The 24,542-nt window shown below is 42.4% G+C and overlaps 2 protein-coding genes across 4 annotated transcripts in view; one reads left to right on the top strand and one right to left on the bottom strand.

Annotated features, from left to right (window-relative positions):
• The window catches only part of LOC106579170 (carnitine O-palmitoyltransferase 1, liver isoform), a 49,642-nt gene extending 36,433 nt beyond the window's left edge, over positions 1-13,209 (top strand). For all 3 annotated transcript variants that reach the window (XM_045702562.2, XM_045702561.2, XM_082965871.1), the window contains 11 exons: positions 1,877-1,964; positions 5,070-5,265; positions 5,520-5,708; positions 5,960-6,065; positions 8,089-8,205; positions 8,547-8,711; positions 8,990-9,118; positions 9,250-9,405; positions 10,014-10,127; positions 10,405-10,497; positions 10,693-13,209. In XM_045702562.2, the coding sequence (XP_045558518.1) occupies positions 1,877-1,964; positions 5,070-5,265; positions 5,520-5,708; positions 5,960-6,065; positions 8,089-8,205; positions 8,547-8,711; positions 8,990-9,118; positions 9,250-9,405; positions 10,014-10,127; positions 10,405-10,497; positions 10,693-10,812 (1,473 nt within the window). In that variant the 3' untranslated portion in view covers positions 10,813-13,209. The remainder of the gene's footprint in view (positions 1-1,876; positions 1,965-5,069; positions 5,266-5,519; positions 5,709-5,959; positions 6,066-8,088; positions 8,206-8,546; positions 8,712-8,989; positions 9,119-9,249; positions 9,406-10,013; positions 10,128-10,404; positions 10,498-10,692) is intronic.
• Positions 13,210-13,584: 375 nt separating this feature from the next.
• On the bottom strand, positions 13,585-23,358 carry LOC106579351 (scavenger receptor cysteine-rich domain-containing group B protein). The gene is made up of 4 exons (XM_082965534.1): positions 23,209-23,358; positions 20,444-20,758; positions 19,615-19,715; positions 13,585-13,620 (listed from the first exon to the last, which is right to left on the bottom strand). The coding sequence occupies exons 1-4, from the start codon at positions 23,243-23,245 to the stop codon at positions 13,585-13,587; spliced, it is 489 nt and encodes a 162-aa protein (XP_082821660.1). The 5' UTR covers positions 23,246-23,358.
• Positions 23,359-24,542: the final 1,184 nt, after the last annotated feature.

Genomic DNA, 24,542 nt, shown 5'->3' with positions numbered 1-24,542 from the left:
CCGCTACTATGATAAATCCCATGGCGAGGACATTTGCGATCAAGCTATCAATGTGCATAATATCTAACAAGATGGGCAAGGGTAGGGGAAATATGAAACGTTAGTGCCCATTCTGACCGAGTGACTGTAAACTTGAGGCCTCGCGCACACCTCCACGCACACACCTCCACGCGCTCCTCCTAATCTGCAGTTTGTTTTGCAGTGAGAACGTGCAGGGAGGTGTTTTGCCAACATCTATTTAGGCATATTAAAACACTTCAGTTTCATCCGATCCGACTGTCAACTGACAACTTCCGGATAAGATTACGAATACGAGTATGGCCATGTCGGCACACCCCGAATCAAAAATCTTCTGAACTCATTTTACATATGAGCATGGGCCTGTACCAAGGTGTTTTCATGTTTTCATAATGAGGTGTTTTTATTGCGATTTACTTTTAAATACGTACCGAAATCGGAGAGATGTGTTGAGTATGAACTCATCCGTGTGTGTTTGTCTGTGTACATTTTGAGTGTGTGCTGGTGTGGACTGACCATGTTCATGTGTGTAAGCTGCATCAATCCATCCCTCCAGTTTGTTTTAGCTCCCTCTGTGTGTAGAGGTTCGAAGTGTCCTTTGGTTTGATTTTCCAGTTTGTTTGAAACCCATTCCCTCTCATGGTCTCATACCATCCCCATCTCTCCTCCCTACCCCCACACTCTGTACCTTCCCTTGGCTTTCTCTCTCTTCTTTTCCTGTCCTTCTCTCGCTGGTCTGAACTCTCGCTCGCTCTCTGGTCTGAACTCTTTCTCGCTCGCTCTCTGGTCTGAACTCTTTCTCGCTCTCTGGTCTGAACTCTTTCTCGCTCTCTGGTCTGAACTCTCGCTCGCTCTCTGGTCTGAACTCTCGCTCGCTCTCTGGTCTGAACTCTCGCTCGCTCTCTGGTCTGAACTCTCGCTCGCTCTCTGGTCTGAACTCTCGCTCGCTCTCTGGTCTGAACGCTCGCTCGCTCGCTCTCTGGTCTGAACGCTCGCTCGCTCGCTCTCTGGTCTAAACGCTCGCTCTCTGATCTAAACGCTCGCTCGCTCTCTGATCTAAACGCTCGCTCGCTCTCTGATCTAAACGCTCGCTCGCTCTCTGATCTAAACTCTCGCTCGCTCTCTGATCTAAACTCTCGCTCACTCTCTGATCTAAACTCTCACCTGCTCGCTCGCTCTCTGATCTAAACACTCGCCCGCTCTCTGATCTAAACTCTCGCCCGCTCTCTGATCTAAACTCTCGCCCGCCCGCTCTCTGATCTAAACTCTCGCCCGCCCGCTCTCTGATCTAAACTCTCGCCCGCCCGCTCTCTGATCTAAACTCGCCCGCCCGCTCTCTGATCTAAACTCTCGCCCACCCGCTCTCTGATCTAAACTCTCGCTCACCCGCTCTCTAATCTAAACTCTCGCCCGCTCTCTGATCTAAACTCTCGCTCGCCCGCTCTCTAATCTAAATTCTTGCTCTCTGATCTAAACTCTCGCTCGCCCGCTCTCTAATCTAAACTCTCGCTCTCTGATCTAACCTCTTACTCGCCCGCTCTCTGATCTAAACTCTCGCCCGCTCTCTGATCTAAACTCTCGCTCGCCGCTCTCTGATCTAAACTCTCGCTCGCCGCTCTCTGATCTAAACTCTCGCTCGCCGCTCTCTGATCTAAACTCTCACTTGCCCGCTCTCTGATCTAAACTCTCGCTCGCCCGCTCTCTGATCTAAACTCTCGCTCGCCCGCTCTCTAATCTAAACTCTCGCTCTCTGATCTAACCTCTCGCTCGCCCGCTCTCTGATCTAAACTCTCGCTCTCTGAACTCTCTCTCTCTCTCGCTCTCCCCCCTCTCTCCCTCTCCTCCTGTTCCTCCCCAGAGTCGTGTTCCAGGCACTGTCATTCCTCTGTGTGCAGCTCAGTGTGAGAGGATGTTCAACACCACACGCACTCCTGGAGAGGAGACCGGTAAACACACATGTAGAGTCATCTACATCAATACACACTTCTGAACACAGTACCTATATGTACAAAGGACAATACATGCCTCGCGTTCAAAGCACACATTAACACAGATCTATAGGTTTTACTGTACAAATGTGCCGTAAATATCAGAAGCCATTCAAATAAGACAGTGCTTTCCAAACTTTTTTACTCAAGCCCCCCTTTCGTCATGGAGGAACGGTTATTTGGAGAGGGTAGCCATACTGTACCATAACTGACTGGACATTTGCAGTAATGTGTGTATGGTCTCACTGTCCATTTCATGAAGAGAGGGGTGTTTGTACTTCACACAGTCACAAAATGTCCGCCACAAAACTGCTCTTGTCATCTTTCACTGTCTCTCATCCGTCCTGTTTCCTAGTCTGTTGTCTGTGCCGTCACTCTGGAAAGGGCTTGCCTCTAACGGACTTCTCTTGTATCTATCCACTTTATATTTGTTTTCGTTCACCTCTTTCCTTTTCACTATTCCCACCTGTTCTGTTGCTCCTCCTCTTTTCCCTTTCATTCGGTCCCTTGTTTTTGTCTGTCGTCCCATTGTTTCCTCTCCTCTATCCTCCCCCATATTTCTTTGTGTTTTTTCCCGGTTCCTCTATCGCTCAGTGGTTGTTGATGTCTTCGGTCCCTTGCTGTTCCTATCAGTTTGAGAGGATGTTTGACTCTTGTCGAATCCCCGGGACGATCACAGGTATTAACACTTCCTCAATACATGTAGGATGCGTCTCATATGGCACCCTTTTCCCTATATAGTGTACCACTTTTGACCAGGGTCCATGGGGAATAAGGTGCCATTTGGGACACACATGTAGTATCCCTGTCCTTGTATCTCCCATGTGTTGTGACATCCCTCTGCAAAGTCCCCGCGGTGACCACCACACCATTGCCCGATTACAAACAGGAGCCCTTGTTTTATAAATCAGTCCAGTATAATTCCCCACCTGCTTGGTTTATGTTGACAATGACAATATATAGCCTGTTTTTATAGTGTTCTTCACTAGGTGTTGAAGCACTTGACTAGGATTTACTACCCAATTTGTTGTAGTAAAACATTTAAAAAGTTATCAACAAATCACTTGGATATACAGTACCAGTCAAAAGTTTGGACACACCTACTCATTGAATGGTTTTTCTTTATTTTTACTATTTTCTACATTGTAGAATAGTAGTGAAGACATCAAAACTATGAAATAACACATATGGAATCATGTGGTAACTATTTTTTTTTTAAACAAATCATAATATAGTTTCTTTCACCCTTTGCCTTAATGACAGCTTTGCACACTCTTGGCATTCTCTCAACCAGCTTCATGAGGTAGTCACCTGGAATGCTTTTCCAACAGTCTTGAAGGAGTTCCCACATATGCTGAGCAGTCTTTGGCTACTTTTCTTTCACTCTGTGGTCCAAACCATCTCAAATGGGTTGAGGTCGGGTGATTGTGGAGGGCAGGTCATCTGATGCAGCACTCCATCACTCGTCTTCTTGGTCAAATAGCCGTTACACATCCTGGAGGTGTGTTTTGGGTCATTGTCCTGTTGAAAAACAAATGATAGTCCCACTAAGCGCAAACCAGATGGGATGGTGTATCGCTGCAGAATGCTGTGGTTGTCATGCTGGTTAAGTGTGCCTTGAATTCTAAATAAATCACTGACAGTGTTACCAGCAAAGCACCATCACACCTCCTCCTGCGGAGATCATCCGTTCACCTACTCTGCGTCTCACAAAGACATGGCGGTTGGAACCAACAATCTCAAATTTGGACTCATCAGACCAAAGGACAGATTTCCACTGGTGTAATGTCTATTGCTCGTGTTTCTTGGCCCAAACAAGTCTCTTCTTATTATTGGTGTCCTTTAGTAGTGGTTTCTTTGCAGCAATTCGACCATGAAGGCCTGATTCACACAGTTGCTGTTGAGATGTGTCTGTTACTTGAACTCTGTGAAGCATTTATTTGGGCTGCAATCTGAGGTGCAGTTAATTGTCGATTGGCTGAGGCGGGTAACTCTATTGAACTTATCCTCTGCAGCAGAGGTAACTCTGGGTCTTCCTTTCCTGTGGCGGTCTTCATGAGAGCTAGTTTCATCATAGACCATGGACTTGGTCTTTTACCAAATAGGGCTGTCTTCTGTCTACCCCCCTACCTTGTCACAACACAACTGATTGGCTCAAACGCATTAAGAAGGAAAGAAATTCCACAAATTAACTTTTAACAAGGCACACCTGTTAATTGAAATGCATTCCAGGTGACTACCTCATGAAGCTGGTTGAGAGAATGCCAAGTGTGTGCAAGCTGTCATCAAGGCAAAGGGTGGCTACTTTGAAGAATCTAAAACCTAAATTATATTTTGATTTGTTTAACACTTTTTTGGTTACTACATGATTTCATGTGTTATTTCATAGTTTTGATGTCTTCACTATTATTCTACAATGTAGAACCCTTGTAAAAACCCTTGAATGAGTAGGTGTTCAAAACGTTTGACTGGTACTGTAATTTAAAGCTGATTTTAGGGACTTTAATTCCTGGTGGGAATTATTTGCTACTTGACGGTTTGGTACCGCTTAATTTCCCTTCGCCAAATACACGCTCTCAAACCAAATCTTTCAGTTTATTGATTTGAGCTGAAACTACTTTAAGAACCTGCAGATGTAAGCGCCCACCAATGACCAGCATTTGAGACCTGTACCATTGCTTTGTCATGACTATAAAATATTGACATGTCCCCTACTCTGGCAATTTTGTTTCCCACGTCTTCAATCTCATTTTCCAGCCAGCAAAAACACTGTGGGCAAGTGGAGCTTTTGACATTGGCATTACTGATATCCATATAGGTCCTGTATTATTGTTACATGATGGTAATGTTGAAAACTCTTGTCTGCAGCTGGTCATGTTGTTTCTAGTCAGTCACTCTCCTTACTCTGTAGGCTGTCAGTCTCCCTCCCTTTCTGCACCTTCTGCCCCTGTCCATCTGCTCCAAGTCATCTGTACCATAATTAACTCTCTCTCTTCCCTCCCACTTTCTGTCTTTCTCCCCTCTCTCCCTTTTCTCTCTCTCTCTCCCTCTTCCTGTGTGTAGACACAGTGCAGCACTGGCAGGACAGTGACTATGTGGCGGTGTACCACCGGGGGCGCTACTTCCGCCTGAGGATGTACTCGTCTAGCCGGCCGCTGTCACCACGCGAGATCGAGTCGCAGCTCCAGAGGATCCTGGATGACCCGTCGCCCCCCTCCTCGGGAGAGGAGAAGCTCGGAGCCCTGACGGCTGGAGACAGGTGAGTCATAGATGTTTTGGTAAAATATACAGTCATCTGATTGATAGCAGGGGCTCAAAACATCCCCAATGGAAAATATCTGGGTTGTGTTCAGTAAGGGTACACCGTAGCAAACCCAGAAAATGAAAAATCTGTGTTCTGGTAGTACCTCTCCGTTTCACTCCGTCTGGAAACGTTTTCCACCTACTGAACATGACCCAGGTCTGTGTGCCTGGCTGTACCTGTCCTCCTAAGCAATACATTTTGTTTCTCAGAATTCCCTGGGCCAAGGCCAGGAAGGAATACTTCAGCTTGGGCGTGAACAAGCGGTCACTTGACTGCATCGAGAAAGCAGCGTTCTTTGTGACCTTGGACGATGACGAGCAAGGCATGATGGGAGAAGACCCAGCTGCTAGTCTGGACCGTTACGCCAAGTCCCTGCTCCACGGGAAGTGTTACGACAGGTAAGTCATCCAGACTAATGGTTGTCACGACATTACGACATAGCTTTATTTTTTTTTAAAGGTAACTTATTTCCAACCATAGAGATGGATAGAGGGCACACTTGCCACAAAGCCTGTTTCATTCATTCTTTTCTTTTAATACCTCAATGAAATAAGGTCTATCCTCCTCAATCACTCCCATGGTTCTACCCTTGTCGGAGGTAGCGCCGGTTATCAAAGTTGTGCACACTGTCGTCTTCTCTTTTCACCAGGTGGTTTGACAAGTCTTTCTCCGTTGTGATCTATAAAAACGGGAAGATCGGTCTGAACGCTGAGCACTCATGGGCCGATGCACCGGTGGTAGCACACTTATGGGAGGTATGACATAACATTCAGTGCCTTTGGAAAGTATTCAGACCCCTTTGTCTTTTTCCACATTTTCTCACGTTATAGCCTTATTCTAAAATTGATTCAATCGTTTTTTCACCCTCCGCAATGTACACAAAATACCCCATAATGACAAAGCAAAAACAGGTTTTTAGAAAATGTTGCCAATTTATTACACATAAAAAACTAAAATATCACATTTACATAAGTATTCAGACCCTTTACTCAGTACTTTGTTGAAGCACCTTTGGCAGCGATTACAGCCTTGAGTCTTCTTGGGTGTAACTCTACAAGCTTGTCATACCTGTATTTGGGGAGTTTCTCCCATTCTTCTCTGCAGATCCTCTCAAGCTCTGTCAGGGTGGATGGGGAGCGTCGCTGCACAGCTATTTTCAAGTCTCTCCAGAGATGTTCGATCGGTTTCAAGTCTCTGGCTGGGCCACTCAAGGACATTCAGAGACTTGTCCTGAAGCCACTCCTGCGTTGTCTTGGCTGTGTGCTTAGGGTCATTGTCCTGTTGGAAGGTGAACCTTTGCCCCAGTCTAAGGTCCTGATCGCTCTGGAGCAGATTTTCATCAAGGATCTCTCTGTACTTTGCTCCGTTCATCTTTGCCTCGATCCTGATTAGTCTCCCAGTCACTGAAAAACATCCTCACAGCATGATGATGCCACCACCATGCTTCACCGTAGGGATGGTGCCAGGTTTCCTCCAAACGTGACGCTTGGCATTCAGGCCAAAGAGTTCAATATTGGTTTCATCAGACAGGGGAATCTTGTTTCTCATGGTCTGAGAGTCTTTCGGCACCTTTTGGCAAACTCCAAGCGGGCTGTCATGTGCCTTTTACTGAAGAGTGGCTTCCGTCTGGCCACTCTACCATAAAGGCCTGATTGGTGGAGTGCTGGTTGTCCTCCTGGAAGTTTCTCCCATCTCCACAGAGGAACTCTGGAGCTCTGTCAGAGTGACCATCGGATTCTTGGTCACCTCCCTGACCAAGGCCCTTCTCCCCCGATTGCTCAGTTTGGCCGGGCGGCCAGCTCTAGGAGGCGTCTTAGTGATTCCGAACTTCTTCCATTTAAGAATGATGTTCTTGGGACCTTCAATGCTGCAGAAATGTTTTGGTACCCTTCCCCAGATCTGTGCCTCGACACAATCCTGACTCGGAGCTCTACAGACATTTCCTTCGACCTCATGGCTTGGTTGTTTCTCTGACATGCACTGTCAACTGTGGGACCTTATATAGACAGGTGTGTGCCTTTCCAAATCATGTCCATTCAATTGAATTTACAACAGGTGGACTCCAATTAACTTGTTGAAACATCTCAAGGATGATCAATGGAAACAGATGCACCTGAGGCCAATTTCGAGTCTCATAGCAAAGGGTCTGAATACTTATGTAAATAAGGTATGTTTTTTTAATACATTTGCAAAATATTTTAGCATGTTTTTGTTTTGTCATTATTGGATATTGTGTGTACATTGCTCAGGAAAAACTTTATTTAATCCATTTCAGAATAAGGCTGTAATGTAACAACGTTGAAAAAGTTAAGGGGTCTGAATACTTTCCGATGGCACTGTATAACTATAAATATATGAATATATAGAAAAACTAGCAGACCTTAGGGCAAGAGTTTTTTTTTTTAATGTATAAATATGTTCCAAATGTATGTACAATGTATATGCCAGGGGTACTCAACTCTTACTCTACGAGGTCCAGAGCCTGCTGGTTTTCTGTTTTACCTGATCATTCATTGTATCAGGGGTACTCAACTCTTACTCTACGAGGTCCAGAGCCTTCTGGTTTTCTGTTTTACCTGATCATTCATTGCGCACACCTGGTGTCCCAGGTCTAAATCAGTCCCTGATTTAGAGGGAAACAATAAAAAAAATGAGGTGGAACTGGCTTCGAGGACCAGAGTTGATTTTAAGGGATATATATATATATATATATATAACCTGTACTGAGTAAATAAGTGAATTCATACATTTTTCTCAGCCAATTGTCTCTGTTTTCAGTATGTGTTGGCCACAGACAGTTTCCAGCTGGGGTACAATGAAGAGGGCCATTGTAAGGGAGAGGTGGATGCCTCTCTACCCCGACCTCAGAGACTGAGCTGGGACATCACCCCAGAGGTGAACCATCCATCCTTTCATTTATTCATCCATCCATTTATCTATCTATTATTTGAATTATCCATTCTCTTCTTTTAATTATCCATTCACCTCATTTGAAAATCTCTCCTTGGCTATAGGAATATTTTTTGGACATTGTAATAGCCATATTCTTAATCGTTCATTTCATAACGCATTCATGCATGCATAATACGTCTGTGTAATTCCAATGAGAACACAAATGATCTTCCCCATCAATGTATATACATGTACATCTCAATGGCCATGCGCTAAACTCTTCTTTTGACACCCAGTGGTCTTATGATCCAGTGTTGCCTTTTCCCCTCCTCTGTCTGTCCCAGTGTCAGGAGCAGATTTCCCAGTCTCTGGCGGTGGCCCAGGCCCTGGCCGACGATGTGGACTTCCACGTCTTCTCCTTCCGGGACTTTGGCAAGGGCAGGATCAAGAAGTGCCGCATCAGTCCTGACGCCTACATCCAGCTGGCCCTTCAGCTGGCCTACTACAGGGTGAGGGACAGCTCAAAGTGGACATGAACATTTATACACCTACACACACACTTGTATACTTTCTATGTGGGTGGGGGGGTTGACCCATACGCTATGTCGCTTAGTACGGCTTCAATGTAACAACAATCGGTCGATCAAATTTAACATTGGCTGATGTAAACCAAAGTAAATGAGCACAAAACAAAAAACCCAAAATGTCAGGATCATTGCTCAAAAATGATCAATTATGTTGCCTCGTTACAATCTCTCACCCCATCCTTCTCCCCCACCCCTCTCAGGACAGGGGCATGTTCTGTCTGACCTACGAGGCCTCCATGACCCGTCTGTTTAGGGAGGGCCGGACCGAGACTGTGCGTTCCTGCTCCAATGAAAGCTGTGCCTTCATCAAAGCCCTGGAGGGAGGAGAGGTAGGGAGCATGGGATCTTACTCGGAATACTTTCTCATAAAACGTACTCATTACTCTCCCTCATCTCTCTCGCTCTCTTTACCCTTTTTTCTTTCTGTCCCTCTCGCTCTCCCCCCTCTAATGTCCACCAGGGGGTAGAGGTGTGCAGGAGACTTCTCCGCCAAGCCTCAGAGAAGCACCAGAACCTGTACAAACATGCCATGACCGGCGCCGGCATCGACAGGCACCTCTTCTGTCTCTACGTGGTCTCCAAATACCTTGGCGTGGACTCTCCCTTCCTGAAAGAGGTGTGTTGTTTTTGCGTGTTGCTTTTCTGTAATAAAATGTTGATTCCATACGACTGACTCATGGCTCTGTTCTTCTTTTAAGCAGTTCAGTCTTACACAAATAAATAATAATTCTATCCATTATTTATATATATATAAGAAGCTAGTCTTTTTTTAAATAAATAGTTCCGGAAAACACTGGTATATATTTTAATCAGAGAAAAATCTGCACTGACATTAATTTGGTAGTAGTCAGAAACACCTTTTGTGCAACCGCCTTCGTTAGAACAACGTTGTATTATAAACCGGGTAGTGTGGTTCCTGGATGCTGATAGGCTTAAACAGCATTTCAGCAGTGTGTATAACAGACAATATACCACAGGTATGACCCAAAAATACTTGTTAACTGTTATATTTATGTTGGAAACCAACCAGTTTATGAAAGCAATAAGGCATCTCAGGGTCTGCGTTGTGCCTAAGAACAGCCCTTAGCCGTGGTATATTGGCCATATACCACGCCTCCTCAGGCCTTATTACTTAATTATAACATCAGCCATGTTTGATTATCTCTGTGGTGACGTGTCTAGCTTAGTGGAGTAACAACACTGTCCCTGCCTGTGTTGTTCCAGGTGCTGTCCGAGCCATGGCATCTCTCCACCAGTCAGACTCCTGTCCAGCAGGTGGAGCTGTTTGACATGGTCAACCACCCAGAGTACATCTCCTGTGGCGGAGGCTTTGGCCCGGTCAGTACCTCTCGGTCTCTATCTTCGTCTCCAAACACCTTTAATTGCATAACTTGGTGGAATAACAGAATGCTTACAACACAAGTACATCATTTGTCAACGAGCATATCATCTCAACTTGGAGAAAGATTGTATTCCGTGCAGAAGCATCCATGCGCAAGATATCATGTTATAGCATATGCCAACCTACTCCATTGTAATAGACCGGTATACTGTAGCTGTGTTGGGCTGCAAAGCTGTGCTTCAAGAGAGCGAAGTATGTACTTGTCTTTCCTAGGTGGCAGACGATGGTTACGGGGTGTCCTACATCATCATGGGAGAGAACATGATGAACTTTCACATCTCCTGCAAGCACTCCTGCCCACAGACTGTGAGTACCACTGATCGGTCCACAGGGAGGTTCTTCGCACCACATGTCCACACCTAAACAATGCCCTCGTTTATTCATTTCCTAAGCTAATTGAGGATATTTGTTTTGAGTTTGATTAACGCGATACATATTTTGGCTAAGCAAACAATTCTTGGGACGAGTCTTTCTCTTGCTCATTTATTCTGTCTCTCTTAGAGTTCCCACAAGTATGGAGGTCAGATCCGGCAGGCCCTGCTGGACATGCTTCAGCTGCTCTGCCCAGACCAAAGAGAACCCTCTAGAACAGACCAGAGCCAGACCAAGAAGGACCTGTAGATCTGGAGAGGAGAATCAGAACCAACGGTGGAGAGGGTGAAAGGGGGGTAGAGGAGGGAAAACTAGAGAAGGTGGTTGTGATAATTTGATGGTGAGTGTCGGAAGAACGTTGGGATGATGTCAATGAGCGTTATAGGGTGAGACTGCCGTTTTAGTGTGTGTTTGTGGTTTAAGGTGGATGGGTTAGGTGATTGAAGGATCAGTATCTATTAAAAAACAAATTGGATGAAAACCTAACTTTTTTTTGGAACATGGATTTATAAAATAGTGAAGGAGGGATATGGATATATAGTTAAATCCTTAAACCTTTTTATTTGTATTTGCGACTATATGATTTCTGGTCTAACTTTACAATAAGTGTCCCTTAGGATATAGTACTTACAAAAACGGTGTAATAAATGACTGTAGGTACACATGGTTAGTGACGTTCTCAATTTAAAGTATTTACAAATAGCTCAAATAATTTGCATGAGGTTTAGCCACAATTTATTTGAGTTTGTGTAATTACAAATATTAAGATTTTTAAACAACTGCACACAGGCCTGACTTTTGGAAATACTCTGTAACAATACAGTACATAGGCCTGCACTGTAATACCATTGTACCTGCCTATGTAACTACCATAGGTAGTCATTAGAGACACTTATTGTAAAGTGGGACCTAACTTCTAAAGCATTATTAATGTTTTACTTGAATGCAGTGCCCGAACCTTGACCATTACTTTGGAACACAAATTAGAACCACATTGACCAAATTATAAGGCTCTATGTTTTGCGCAATCATGTGTCATAGCAAGATTTGAACCTGTATTTTAAGCCTTATCCAGAAATGAGAATTGCACCAAAAATGAAAGCTATTGTCTGAGGATGGTGCTGGATCATCTGACATAAAAAGAAAAAGTGACAGTTTGATGCTTTAAATAAAAGGCAAAAAATCCAAGCATGTCACGTTTTTGCAAAACACAGGGCCCTACAAATAACCTCTCATGACGTGACTATGGTCTATTGTAAAAAATTATAATACAAAAAAAATTTCTGCATTCTAAGTTGAGGTAACTTTTCGTGAAGTGTATCTCACTAAGATGTGCAATGTATCATTTCAATTGCAGTATTCTGTTTCCTAGTACACAGTGCAAAGTTCACTTGGGATTTCAAAGTGAAGTGTTTTATTTTCCGCTCCAATTGGTTCAAAAGGCACAACAATGCAAATAAAATGGCATTTGTTTTATACAATTTTACTCATCCATGTTGATGGTAGAGGTTTTCTCCTCAGGTTACAAAATGTCAATATGTAAAAAAGGGTGGAAATGCAAGTCCAATTTGTAAGTCGCTCTGGATAAGAGCGTCTGCTAAATGACTTAAATGTAAATGTAAGTCCTGCAGCGCTACAGGACTGGCGCTATTAACGCACAGCACAGTTTAATTGGCATCATCATGGCAAATATTGTTTTTAGTGGGACTTTCCTTCTCAGTACAGTCTTTGGGCTGTGAAGCAACTGCTCGTAGAAAATTCAACAATTTGAACGAAACAAACAAACAAACTCTGTGGACCCGGAAACACCAGGGTTTCCTAGCTAAATCTTCTTCATATTTAACTCTGGTTTGCAGAGTAACACATGATTGTACTATGGTGTATGTTGCTAGATCGTTACTGCACTGTCCAGGAGGCTTTTTACAGTGGTGAAATGACCTGGTTTATTCTGCTCTCTTCACCCAATGACTCAAACCCTTTATAAAGCCATTTATAAAGCAATAAGTCCACTTCGACCCCTGTTATCTTTCTTTTAACAGTAGGAATTCTCATCCTCTAAGAAATAAAACTAGTTTTGTTAAGAGTATCCATTTGAATGATACGGTCCATACAATGTCAGATTTGTTTGGCAGCCCCTAATGTTGTTTTTATATATTCAAATATTTGACCGTTTACTCTCCATGACTAGGGAGGGTGTATTACAATAGCTGTGCTCTTTTCTGAATTCACCGAGTCATTTCACTACCAAATGAAAACCTCTACTGGGTAATGACGCTTTTTCTTTGTACATTTAAGTTATGTTTCAGCAAGCCGATAATATGTTTTTGAAATTTGCGTTAGTGCGTCTTTTTCTCTTTCTGTCCATCGGCCTGATTTAAATAGAATGATTCAATGGCCAGTACATTTTACCAGTGGCACAATTTGTGTACAAAATTGTATTTTTTTTGCATTCATAATGTATGTGTATGTACATATACATGTATGTACTCGTTTTCCTTGTCTTTGCTGGTTCTTTTCTCACTCCAGATCAACCACTGAACAGCTGAGCGTGTCACAATATTCTTAAGCATTTTTTTTCTTCTTAAATGTAATGGAAAAACAAAAACGTATGAATTTTCTATTTTATTAAAAAGAGATTCAGTCACATTTTTTGTCAGTTTCTGTCACAGTTATGCATGTGTTCCTTCCTCTTCCAATTTGGTTATGATTAATATTTCATTGGTGTTCATCACTGCTGTATATAACTATATATAATGGTTTATATAGGGCTATTCATGAAGGGCTGAATCCTAACTTGAGATCTTGCGCAAATCTCCTATTAACATTGATGGATTTGTGTGAAAAATCTAACCACATTTCTATTTTCCATGTAAATGGAACGTTATAGAAGCCTCCAGACACTTTTTGTGATTTCAGTTGCTTTTGAGAAACCTACCCCACCACCAATACACTTCCTAGACAATGGGAAACGAGAAAGCACGCACAAGGAAAAGTACAATCTCTTTCCTCTCCACAGGAGTCTTAGTGGGGGAAGGAGCTATACCACTTTCTCTTTACCTATTGGCAACACAAACGGGTAAACCGTCATGCTATCAGTGGGCTATTATCCGACATACTTGTGACTTATTAGTTTGCTTGCTGAAAGCAAAAACACTACTGTTATTTGCCAAAGTAGGTAGTTGGGTTTATATTTAAGTCTTTGGTTTGACACCGCTGCACTACAGGGATAAAACTAATAACCCTCCTATAGTTCCAAAATTGGTTCTAAGTAGCACCAAAAAGGTTCCTACTTAGAACCCTCTTGTGACGGGTCTACATAAAACCTGAATCGGAGCCCCAGTCTTACACGTGGTGCAGTTGACTCCAGCGTCCTCGTCGTGGCCACAGTTGGGCTTTCCACCAGCTTGAGTGAGGGCAGTTTGTGAGATATCCCTCACTTGCCTTGCAAAACCATGTTGTCTAGAAGGATCAGGGTCGAAGTAGGCCTTAGTCTTGGTCGAGAGGGTGGATCAACAGCCCAGCTGCCTACCCACCACCTGGTGGTGAAGGTCCCAGATGTCATTTTGATGGTGTTGGAGGTGGCACTGCATTGGATTATGGCATTGTCCGCTTTAGGTATAATGCCGGGAGCCGCTTGTGGATTTGACAGCTCTAATGCAGTTTAACCTCCCACACCGTCAAAGCATCAGCTATGTGGATCTGATTTGAACCGGGCCCTAAGGTATTGTGAGAAGGGTGTAGGGTGCAATAATTCTTAAACCTGAATTCCCACTTTGCATGTTGAAATATACAGACACTGTAAGCAATGAGAAAAAGCTCTGAGGTATGCCTCAAATAGAAATGTAAGTTCAAAGAATGACCACGTTTGACTTGATAAATTAGTGCAAGTTTGTCCATGTCTTTCTCATCGTTACTCCTATATCTCACCAAGTGGAGGCACCACTTACAGTTGAAGTCGAAGTTTACATACACCTTAGCCAAATACATTTAAACTCAGTTTTTCACAATTCCTGACATTTAATCCAAGTAAAAATTCCCTGTTTTAGGTCAGTTAGGATCACCACTTTATTTTAAGAATGTGAAATGTCAGAATAATAGTAGAGAGAATGATTTATTTCAGATTTTATTTCTTTCATCACATTCCCAGTGGGTCAGAAGTTTACATACACTCAATTAGTATTTGGTAGCATTGGGCTAGGGGGCAATGTTCGGAATTTCAGATAAATGACATGCCCAAAGTAAACAGCCTATTACTCAGGCCCAGAGGCTAGGAAATGCATATAATTGGTAGCATTGGATAGAAAACACTCAGAAGTTTCTAAAACTGTAAAGAAAAATCTGAGTATAACAGAACTGATATGGCAGGCGAAAACCCGTGGAAAATCCATCCCGCAATTTTTTTTGGAGGTCACAGTCCATTTCAGCGCTTGTCTATGGGATATACAAATAAATAGCTCCCAGATTGCAGTTCCTATGGCTTCCACTAGATGTCAACAGTCTTTAGAAAGGGTTTCAGGCTTGTTTTTTGAAAAATGAATTAGTAGTTGTAGTTTTTCAAGGTGGCTCTCATTTTGACTAGTCTTGTGGCATGTGTGGATGAGGGCGCACACCTCGTTATTTATCTCTGGTATTGAACATACTACATTCCGTCTTAAATTTGATAGTTTATTTACATATTAGGGTACCTGAGGATTGATTAGAAATGTTGTTTGACTTGTTTGGACAAAGTTTATTGGTTACTTTTCGGATTCCTTTGTCTGCATGTTGAACGGGTGGATTACTGAATCAAACGTGCCAACTAAACTGACTTTTTTGGGATATAAAGAAGGACTTTATCAAACAAAACAACCATTAGTTGTGTAGCTGGGACCCTTGGGATTGCAAACAGAGGAAGATTTTCAAAGGTAAGTGATTTATTTTCTTGCTATTTCAGATTCTTGTGACGCCTCTGCTGGTTTGGAAAATGTCTAATGTTTTGTATGCGGGGCGCTGTCCTCAGATAATCGCATGGTATGCTTTCACCGTAAAGCCTTTTTGAAATCATCTGACAACGCGGTTGGATTAACAAGAAGTTAAGCTTTTAAATGATGTAGAACACTTGTATGTTCATGAATGTTTAATATTACAATTTTGTAATTTGAATTTGGCGCGCTCCAGCTTCACCGGATGTTGTTGATTTTGATCCCGGTAACGGGATCCATGCACTAAAAGGTTTAACTTGGGTCAAACGTTCCGGGTAGCCTTCCACAAGCTTCCCACAATAAAATTGGGTGAATTTTGGCCTATTCCTGGTGTAACTGATAACTGAGTCAGGTTTGTAGGCCTCCTTGCTCGCACACACCTTTTCAGTTCTGCCCACAAATGTTCTATAGGATTGAGGTCAGGGCTTTGTGATGGCCACTCTAATACCTTGACTTTGTTGTCCTTAAGCCATTTTGCCACAACCTTGGAAGTATGCTTGGGGTTATTGTCCATTTGGAAGACCCATTTGCGACCAAGCTTTAACTTCCTGACTGATGTCTTGAGATGTTGCTTCAATATATCCACATAATTTTCTTTCCTCATGATGCTATCTATTTTGTGAAGTGCACCAGTCCCTCCTGCAGCAAAGCACCCCCACAACATGATGCTGCCACCCCCATGCTTCACAGTTGGGATGGTGTTCTTCAGCTTGCAAGCCTCCCCTTTTTCCTCCAAACATAACGAGGGTCATTATGGCCAAACAGTTCTATTTTTGTTTCATCAGACCAGAGGACATTTCTCCAAAAAGTACGATCTTTGTCCCCATGTGCAGTTGCAAACCGGTCTGGCTTTTTTATGGCGGTTTTGGAGCAGTGGCTTCTTCCTTGCTGAGCGGCCTTTCAGGTTATGTCGATATAGGACTCGTTTTACTGTGGATATAGATACTTTTGTACCTGTTTCCTCAAGCATCTTCACAAGGTCCTTTGCTGTTGTTCTGGGATTATTTGCACTTTTCGCACCAAAGTACGTTCATCTCTAGGAGACAGAACGCGTCTCCTTCCTGAGAGGTATGATGGCTGCGTGGTCCCATGGTGTTTATACTTGCGTACTATTGTTTGTACAGATGAACGTGGTACCTTCAGGCGTTTAGAAATTGCTCCCAAGGATGAACCAGACTTGTGGATGTCTACAATTTTTTTTCTTCTGAGGTCTTAGCTGATTTCTTTTGATTTTCGCATGATGTTAAGCAAAGAGGCACTGAGTTTGAAGGTAGGCCTTGAAATACATCCACAGGTACACCTCCAATTATGTCAATTAGCCTATCAGAAGCTTCTAAAGCCATGACGTCATTTTCCAAGCTGTTTAAAGGCACAGTCAACTTAGTGTATGTAAACGTTTGACCCACTGGAATTGTAATACAGTGAATTATAAGGGAAATAATCTGTCTCTAAACAATTGTTGGAAAAATTACTTGTCACGCACAAAGTAGATGTCCTAACCCACTTGCCAAAACTACAGTTTGTTAACAAGAAATTTGTGGAGTGGTTGAAAAACAAGTTTTAATGACTCCAACCTAAGTGTATGTAAACTTCCGACTTCAACTGTGTACCCATATTTCAAGTAATTATTAAAAAAAATGTAACCTTTATTTAACTAGGCAAGTCAGTTAAGAACAAAATCTTATTTACAATGACGGTCTGGGAACAGTGGGTTAACTGCCTTGTTCAGGGACAGAACGACAGCTTTTTACCTTGTCAGCTCGGGGATTCGATTCACCAACCTTTCAGTTACTGGCCCAACGCTCTAATCTCTAGGCTACCTGCCTCCCTTAAAGTAAGGCTCCATGCTAATTAAAGTTATTCATTATAGGGTAAATTATAGATAAAAACAGTCCTGTGTCCTTTAAACATTGTATTTAAATTATTGAACTGTATATCACACATTTATAATAAAACCATTTTTTTCTGTATTAAAGCAAAAATAATCTTATGGTTATATAAAGAAATTCAATAGGAAGCATTATTGTTCAATATCAAGCATTATAGCAGTTACTATAGGTAATACAAAAACATTTTCATCAATGAATATAGTGCATAGTACCTTAATATTAGGAAGGTGTTCTTAATGGTTTGTAAACTGTAAATTTGCCTATGTGTATTTAAAGTTCTGACCTCTTCCTCCTCTTTTTCGGACTCTTTCCCTTCACCTTGTGGAAAATGTCTTCATCAGGCTGCACTTTCCAACTCAGTTTAACGTTGTCAGACATCCCCTGAGCTCTCAGTTTGGCTTTTATCTGAAAAGCAGAGTCATTTACTGAATATACACTGCTCAAAAAAATAAAGGGAACACTTAAACAACACAATGTAACTCCAAGTCAATCACACTTCTGTGAAATCAAACTGTCCACTTAAGAAGCAACACTGATTGACAATACATTTCACATGCTGTTGTGCAAATGGAATAGACAACAGGTGGAAATTATAGGCAATTAGCAAGACACCCCCAATAAAGGAGTGGTTCTGAAGGTGGGGACCACAGACCACTTCTCAGTTCCTATGCTTCCTGGCTGATGTTTTGGTCACTTTTGAATGCTGGCGGTGCTTTCACTCTAGTGGTAACATGAGACGGAGTCTACAACCCACACAAGTGGCTCAGGTAGTGCAGCTCATCCAGGATGACACATCAATGCGAGCTGTGGCAAGAAGGTTTGCTGTGTCTGTCAGCGTAGTGACCAGAGCATGGAGGCGCTACCAGGAGACAGGCCAGTACATCAGGAGACATGGAGGAGGCCGTAGGAGGGCAACAACCCAGCAGCAGGACCGCTACCTCCGCCTTTGTGCAAGGAGGAGCAGGAGAAGCACTGCCAGAGCCCTGTAAAATGACCTCCAGCAGGCCACAAATGTGCATGTGTCTGCTCAAACGGTCAGAAACAGACTCCATGAGGGTGGTATGAGGGCCCGACGTCCACAGGTGGGGGTTGCGCTTACAGCCCAACACCGTGCAGGACGTTTGGCATTTGCCAGAGAACACCAAGATTGGCAAATTCGCCACTGGCGCCCTGTGCTCTTCACAGATGTAAGCAGGTTCACACTGAGCACATGACAGACGTGACAAAGTCTGGAGACGCCGTGGAGAACGTTCTGCTGCCTGCAACATCCTCCAGCATGACCGGTTTGGCGGTGGGTCAGTCATGGTGTGGGGTGACATTTCTTTGGAGGGCCGCACAGCCCTCCATGTGCTCGCCAGAGGTAGCCTGACTGCCATTAGGTACCGAGATGAGATCCTCAGACCCCTTGCGAGACCATATGCTGGTGCGGTTGGCCCTGGGTTCCTCCTAATGCAAGACAATGCTAGACCTCATGTGGCTGGAGTGTGTCAGCAGTTTCTGCAAGAGGAAGGAATTGATGCTATGGACTGGCCCGCCCGTTCCCCAGACCTGAATCCAATTGAGTACATCTGGGACAACATGTCTTGCTCCATCCACCAACGCCACGTTGCACCACAGACTGTCCAGGAGTTGGCGGATGCTTTAGTCCAGGTCTGGGAGGAGATCCCTCAGGAGACCATCCGCCACCTCATCAGGAGAATGCCCAGGCGTTGTAGGGAGGTCATACAGGCACGTGGAGGCCACACACACTACTGAGCCTCATTTTGACTTGTTTTAAGGACATTACATCAAAGTTGGATCAGCCTGTAGTGTGGTTTTCCACTTTAATTTTGAGTGTGACTCCAAATCCAGACCTCCATGGGTTGATAAATTGGATTTCCATTGATTATTTTTGTGTGATTTTGTTGTCAGCACATTCAACTATGTAAAGAAAAAAGTATTTAATAAGATTATTTCTTTCATTCAGATCTAGGATGTGTTGTTTAAGTGTTCCCTTTATTTTTTTGAGCAGTATATTTTATAATATTTTAGGGTTCCATAATGTGCTCTTAGTTCTACTCTTAATTGATCTCCTTGACTGCATTTTATAACTGAAATATGTTTGTAAAGAATTGCATTGGACTTTGGGTCTGTTCCTGCTGGGACCGGAGTCTGCCGGTTGAGAAAGCCCAATATACAGTTGAGTAGAGGGTGAGACTCACCTGCTGCAAAATTGCCTCACTCATGGCAGGATCACTGAAGTTCGTAGGTGAATCAGGGGTCAGCTCCACTCTCACCATCTGTATCTTCTTAGTGGGGGACTCTATCAATAGACAGCACAGATGGTAGAACATCACGCTATTTATCTGGGGAAAAGGCTGAATTTATCAGTGGTAACCAAAGCAAGAGTGGTCCACATACTTTTGTATATATAGTGTATGGGGACACCCCTTCAAATTAGTGGATTCGGCTATTACATGCCGAATCCACTAATTTGAAGGGGTGTCCACATACTTTTGTGTATATAATGTATATTCTACCAATCAAAATATACAGCTATTTTAGAGCAATCTCTGCCGTCACAGTCTGTCTGTCTTGGTTGCTTCACATGCACAAACAATCATTATCACACAATAGCGGAGGTGCATAAAGATGGCGGCCTCCATCACTTACCACAAATGCCTAGTTTGCTAAGTTCGCCTATTGTACATTGCACTCAATTAAACATTTTTTTTAATCATCATTAGTACAGCATACATGATCCCAATTCTATCTCAAATACGCAGGGCAATTTGAAAAATTGTATAGCGTCGGCACTATATCTTGTGGAAGGATGAAATAGTATGAATAAATTAACCAAAATAACGTTTTTAATGAAAATATGTCAATCATTATTTGAATAAGTTGGTAACCCGTTGTATAAAAGTGCTAATGCCCTCGAAGCCGGTGTTTGGTGCATGTATTGGAACGGTTTGGTAGCGCTGCTAAAACAATGACGTCATACCCATTGATAAGTAAAAGCGCACAACTCCTTAGAATCAAATCCCTTACCTGTGCAGATGACTCCAGCGTCCTCATAATGGTTACAGTTGTGCATTCCCCAGCCTAAGTGGGAGCAGGTTGAGAGATCTAGCTCGCTTCCCTTGCAGTCTACATCATCTAGGAGGATAGGGTCCGAGCCGAGGCCGAAGTAGGCCTGAGAAATGGCTGAGGTGGCGGGGCCACAGCCCAGCTGCCTGCACACCACCTGGGCATCTTGAAGGTCCCATGAGTCATCACACACCGTGCCCCACTGGTTGATGTGGAACACCTCCACACGGCCCTGGCAGCGGTCATTGCCATTCACCATGCGGATGGTGGGCATCTCTGGAGAAGACCGAGAGATTGACAGATGGGCACATGTCAAAATAGAGAAGAAGAAAGTCTTCATGGTATGCTTGATGGCAAAAAGGTGTTGTTGCACAATCTATAAATAGAACATTCAGTAGTACATCCTTATGAATAATAAGTAAATATCCCAATGTCACAAAAAGCTGTTGGCCTACCAATTAGCTTCTGGAGTGTTTATTTCACGCTCACTGAAAGTAGTGATGTGCAGTTTGAGAACGATTTGTTCTTGTTGAACAACTCTTTTCACTGACTCGAGTCATGGTTAGTTTTTACGAGTAACTCATTCATTTTAGTCGTTAAATTTGACCTGCTGGCCGCAATGAATTCTTCAGCAGGCTTATATATTATTCAGCAAGATTGATATGCGCTCCTCTGGCTCAGCGGCTCTGGAGACATGCTCTGACCACCAACTGTTTATCATACAGTATGTGCGCACAGGAAAATAGATCATGCAGACAGTTTAGAGAAGGAAAAAGACATGTTTAGAACTGATAAGTGATTGCATGGTGTAAAACTGTATGCAATGAATTGATCATTGAAGGTTATCGATGGACACTGCTGTGTAGAACCAAACATTACACAGCCTGCTTCTGCTCAACAAACTCGAGAAGGAATTGTTTGGGGGTCGCTGCAGTTAACATTAACGATGATCTGCCTATGGTAGCCAAGCAATTGCATTCCACTAAACCTTGTTTTAAAGGTATCAAGAAATAATCTTATTTGTATGTCTAGCAATCAGAAATGTACATTGTTTTGAAGCCCACTTTTATTAGTCTCGGTCACAAATGACAGAGAGAACGAGAGTCTTGTAGAATCATGATTGTTTTGAGTTTTCAGTTCATTGTTCGCTGGTAGGGGTCCTGCATGCTTTGGCCTCTGGGCATTATTGAATCAAAGGAACGAATCTAAAGAGTCTATAGATTCATTCTTTTGAAAAATTTAAAAGATCAGAGTCAGTATAAAGACACAAACTTCCCATCACTAACTAAAAGTAGGGGAGAGGGCTTTGATTCAGCTGCAAGCTGTAGGAGAGTGGGATAAATCGTGCGAAAGCGTTAGTTGAGCCAACCCTTGTTTCTAGGAAACCATACACACAATGAATCATGTGACCAAATATTTAGGAAGAGGCCATCATTTCATGGAGTCTGTGAAGGAAGAAACCACATGGAAAAAATGTAGTAAGTTTGATAAAAAAAAACGGATTTTCACAATGTCAAGTGAATTTGTGTTTGAGGTTTCATGATGCTTGTATCTAAACCTAAGTAGACAGTTTTAAGACTGTTTTATACATTAGTTGGGTTCTCTATACGAGGTCCTAAACCTAGCATGAAAATGCATCCTTGTTAGGGTTGCAAAGGGAGGGTATAATACTGGAAACTTCCAAAGTTTACCAGTAAACTACCAGAATTTTGGTATCTTTCAAGGATTTGATGTAATCATTTTTTATTAATTAGGCTATTTTCTCTTGAACCATAAGGTTTATCCACTAGAAACTCATGGACAATGTGGACACATATATAATAAATTAATACTATATATGAATACATGATTATTTTTTTTTTACCAAAGTTATGATAGAATGCCTTAGATTTTCTGTTAATTACCAAAATTACTGAAGATTCCGGTAACTTTGGTAAATTATCCGGTAACTATGCAACCCTAATCCTTGTGGGCTAATATAATAAACGTTTTGCTTTGGGGTAAATTGTGCCATTTGGCCAGGGCAAGTTAAGCCAAAGGCTGAACATACCCCATACAAATGATGATTACATTTGTCAGTAATTGCATAGTATTTTAGAAAACTGTCATGCATATGAACTCGAGATGGGACAGGGAACAATTTTTTTCTTCTTTTGGCTCTATACTCCAAAAGTTTGGATTTGAAATCAAACAATGACTGAGGTTAATGTGCAGATTTTCAGCTTTAATTTGAGGGTGTTTTCATCCATATCGTGTGACAATTTGTAAGTCGCTCTGGATAAGAGCGTCTGCTAAATGACGTAAATGTAAACTGCTATGTATATGGGACCAAATACTTAACTTTTTACTACTTTATTACAATATAAGTGAATTTGTCCCAATACCTTTGTTCCCCTAAAATGAAGGGACTATGTACAAAAAGTGTTCACCCGATATGATGAAAATACCCTAACATTTAAGTTGACAGTCTGCACTTTAACCTCATAGTTTGATTTCAAATCCAAAGTTTTGAAGTATAGAGACACCTTCTTTTTTTTTTAACTCTTCACTCTCCCAATAATTACATAGGGCACAGTATCTGTTGTTATATTTGTTAGAAAGAATACTATATTTCCTTGACGTAATGATGCTAAATGTAAAAAATGTCTCAACATTCCCCACTGTCCCCTATAAGGTACTGTACTGTAGGTCTATTTATCATATCACATGGGATGCAGCATTATTACCTCTTGTTGTCATAGCAGGTGTAGAGGCATCCATCATAGTTTCTGTTACGTCTGTCACTAGAGTAGAAAAAGGGAATCAAAATCAGAATACCCTTTTCATAGTTTATCCCTCTACATAAGCATGTGAAGCAGATTGGGATCTGTGAAACTCACTCGTGAAGTGTCTCCCCTTACGCAATCAATATAGCAACGGGTAGAGACGCTTCAGGAGTGTGGTCACGAATGTTTGCGAGGCAGAGGTCCTGAGTTCGAGCCTTGTTAATAATAGCCGAATTAGGGGGAAGCGGTACTTGGTTAAGCAAGCAGTGTGACGTCATTTACAATGATGCCATGTGACTCGGATCTGCAGTTGCGCTCAGCTCACCGCTGGGGGTCGCTGTGGAGTGAATCCACTGTTCAGACCAAATCTTTCGACTGTTCGAACCAAAATACTGGGGGAGCTCAATAAAACATTAGAAAGTCAATATTACTGTACTTCAGTCAGTACAGACTCTACTTCCAGTACAGTCACTACTACTACCATTACAGTACATTACTCATGCTGTACTACTACAATCAATACTACTATTTCTACAGTCACCACTGCACAGAAAAAAGGGTTCTGCGGCTGTCCCAATAGAAGAACCGCTTTTGGTTCCAGGTATAACTCTTTTGGGTTCCATGTAGAACCCTCTGGAAAGGGTTCTTCCTGTAACCAAAAGTGGTTCTTCAAAGGGTTCTCCTATGGGACAGCAGAAGAACCCCTTTTGGTTCTAGATAGAAAAAAAAGATGCTAAGAGTGTACTGTTACTGGAATAAAATAAACTATAATTACTACTTCCACTACCAATAAAAATGAAGACTGCAGTAGCAAACACACACATTTTCTTTTCAACATTCAGAAAGATGGTCTCTGTTGCTTGAACTATGACATTTTTTTTGTGCTCTGAAAAACCTTCCATCTGCTTTAATGGGATTTCTTCAACATTATAAACATTGCATTGTTAGATGTATCATTTTTAAAGAAAATCTGTGATTTAGATCTTTGTGCTTATACTGATCACAGACTGCAGCTTTTAAGCAACCTCTCGTAACATTAGCTCTTATACTACCCAATTTTGGGTAGTCCACTAAAGAATTCAAGAGTCTACTAAACTATCTGCCTGTGTTCAGCTTCAATTCTACAATGGCCTTTAAAGGGGAAACTTGTTGTTCGATGGTTCCTCACCCTGAAAGAAGTCTAGTCCAGGAGAAACTGTGTGGTTTGGTTTTCTGTAAACAGCCACTACAAACTTAAGCTAAGTTCAGCCACCGCTAGCTAAACATCTATGGGAGTGATAGGGGCAACTGAGGTT

This window comes from Salmo salar, chromosome 19 (genome assembly GCF_965601325.2).
Source record: "Salmo salar chromosome 19, fSalSal1, whole genome shotgun sequence".
NCBI classification, from domain to species: Eukaryota; Metazoa; Chordata; class Actinopteri; order Salmoniformes; family Salmonidae; genus Salmo; species Salmo salar.
Note: the sequence above shows the minus strand (reverse complement) of the source record. Positions and strands in the feature narration are given on the sequence as shown.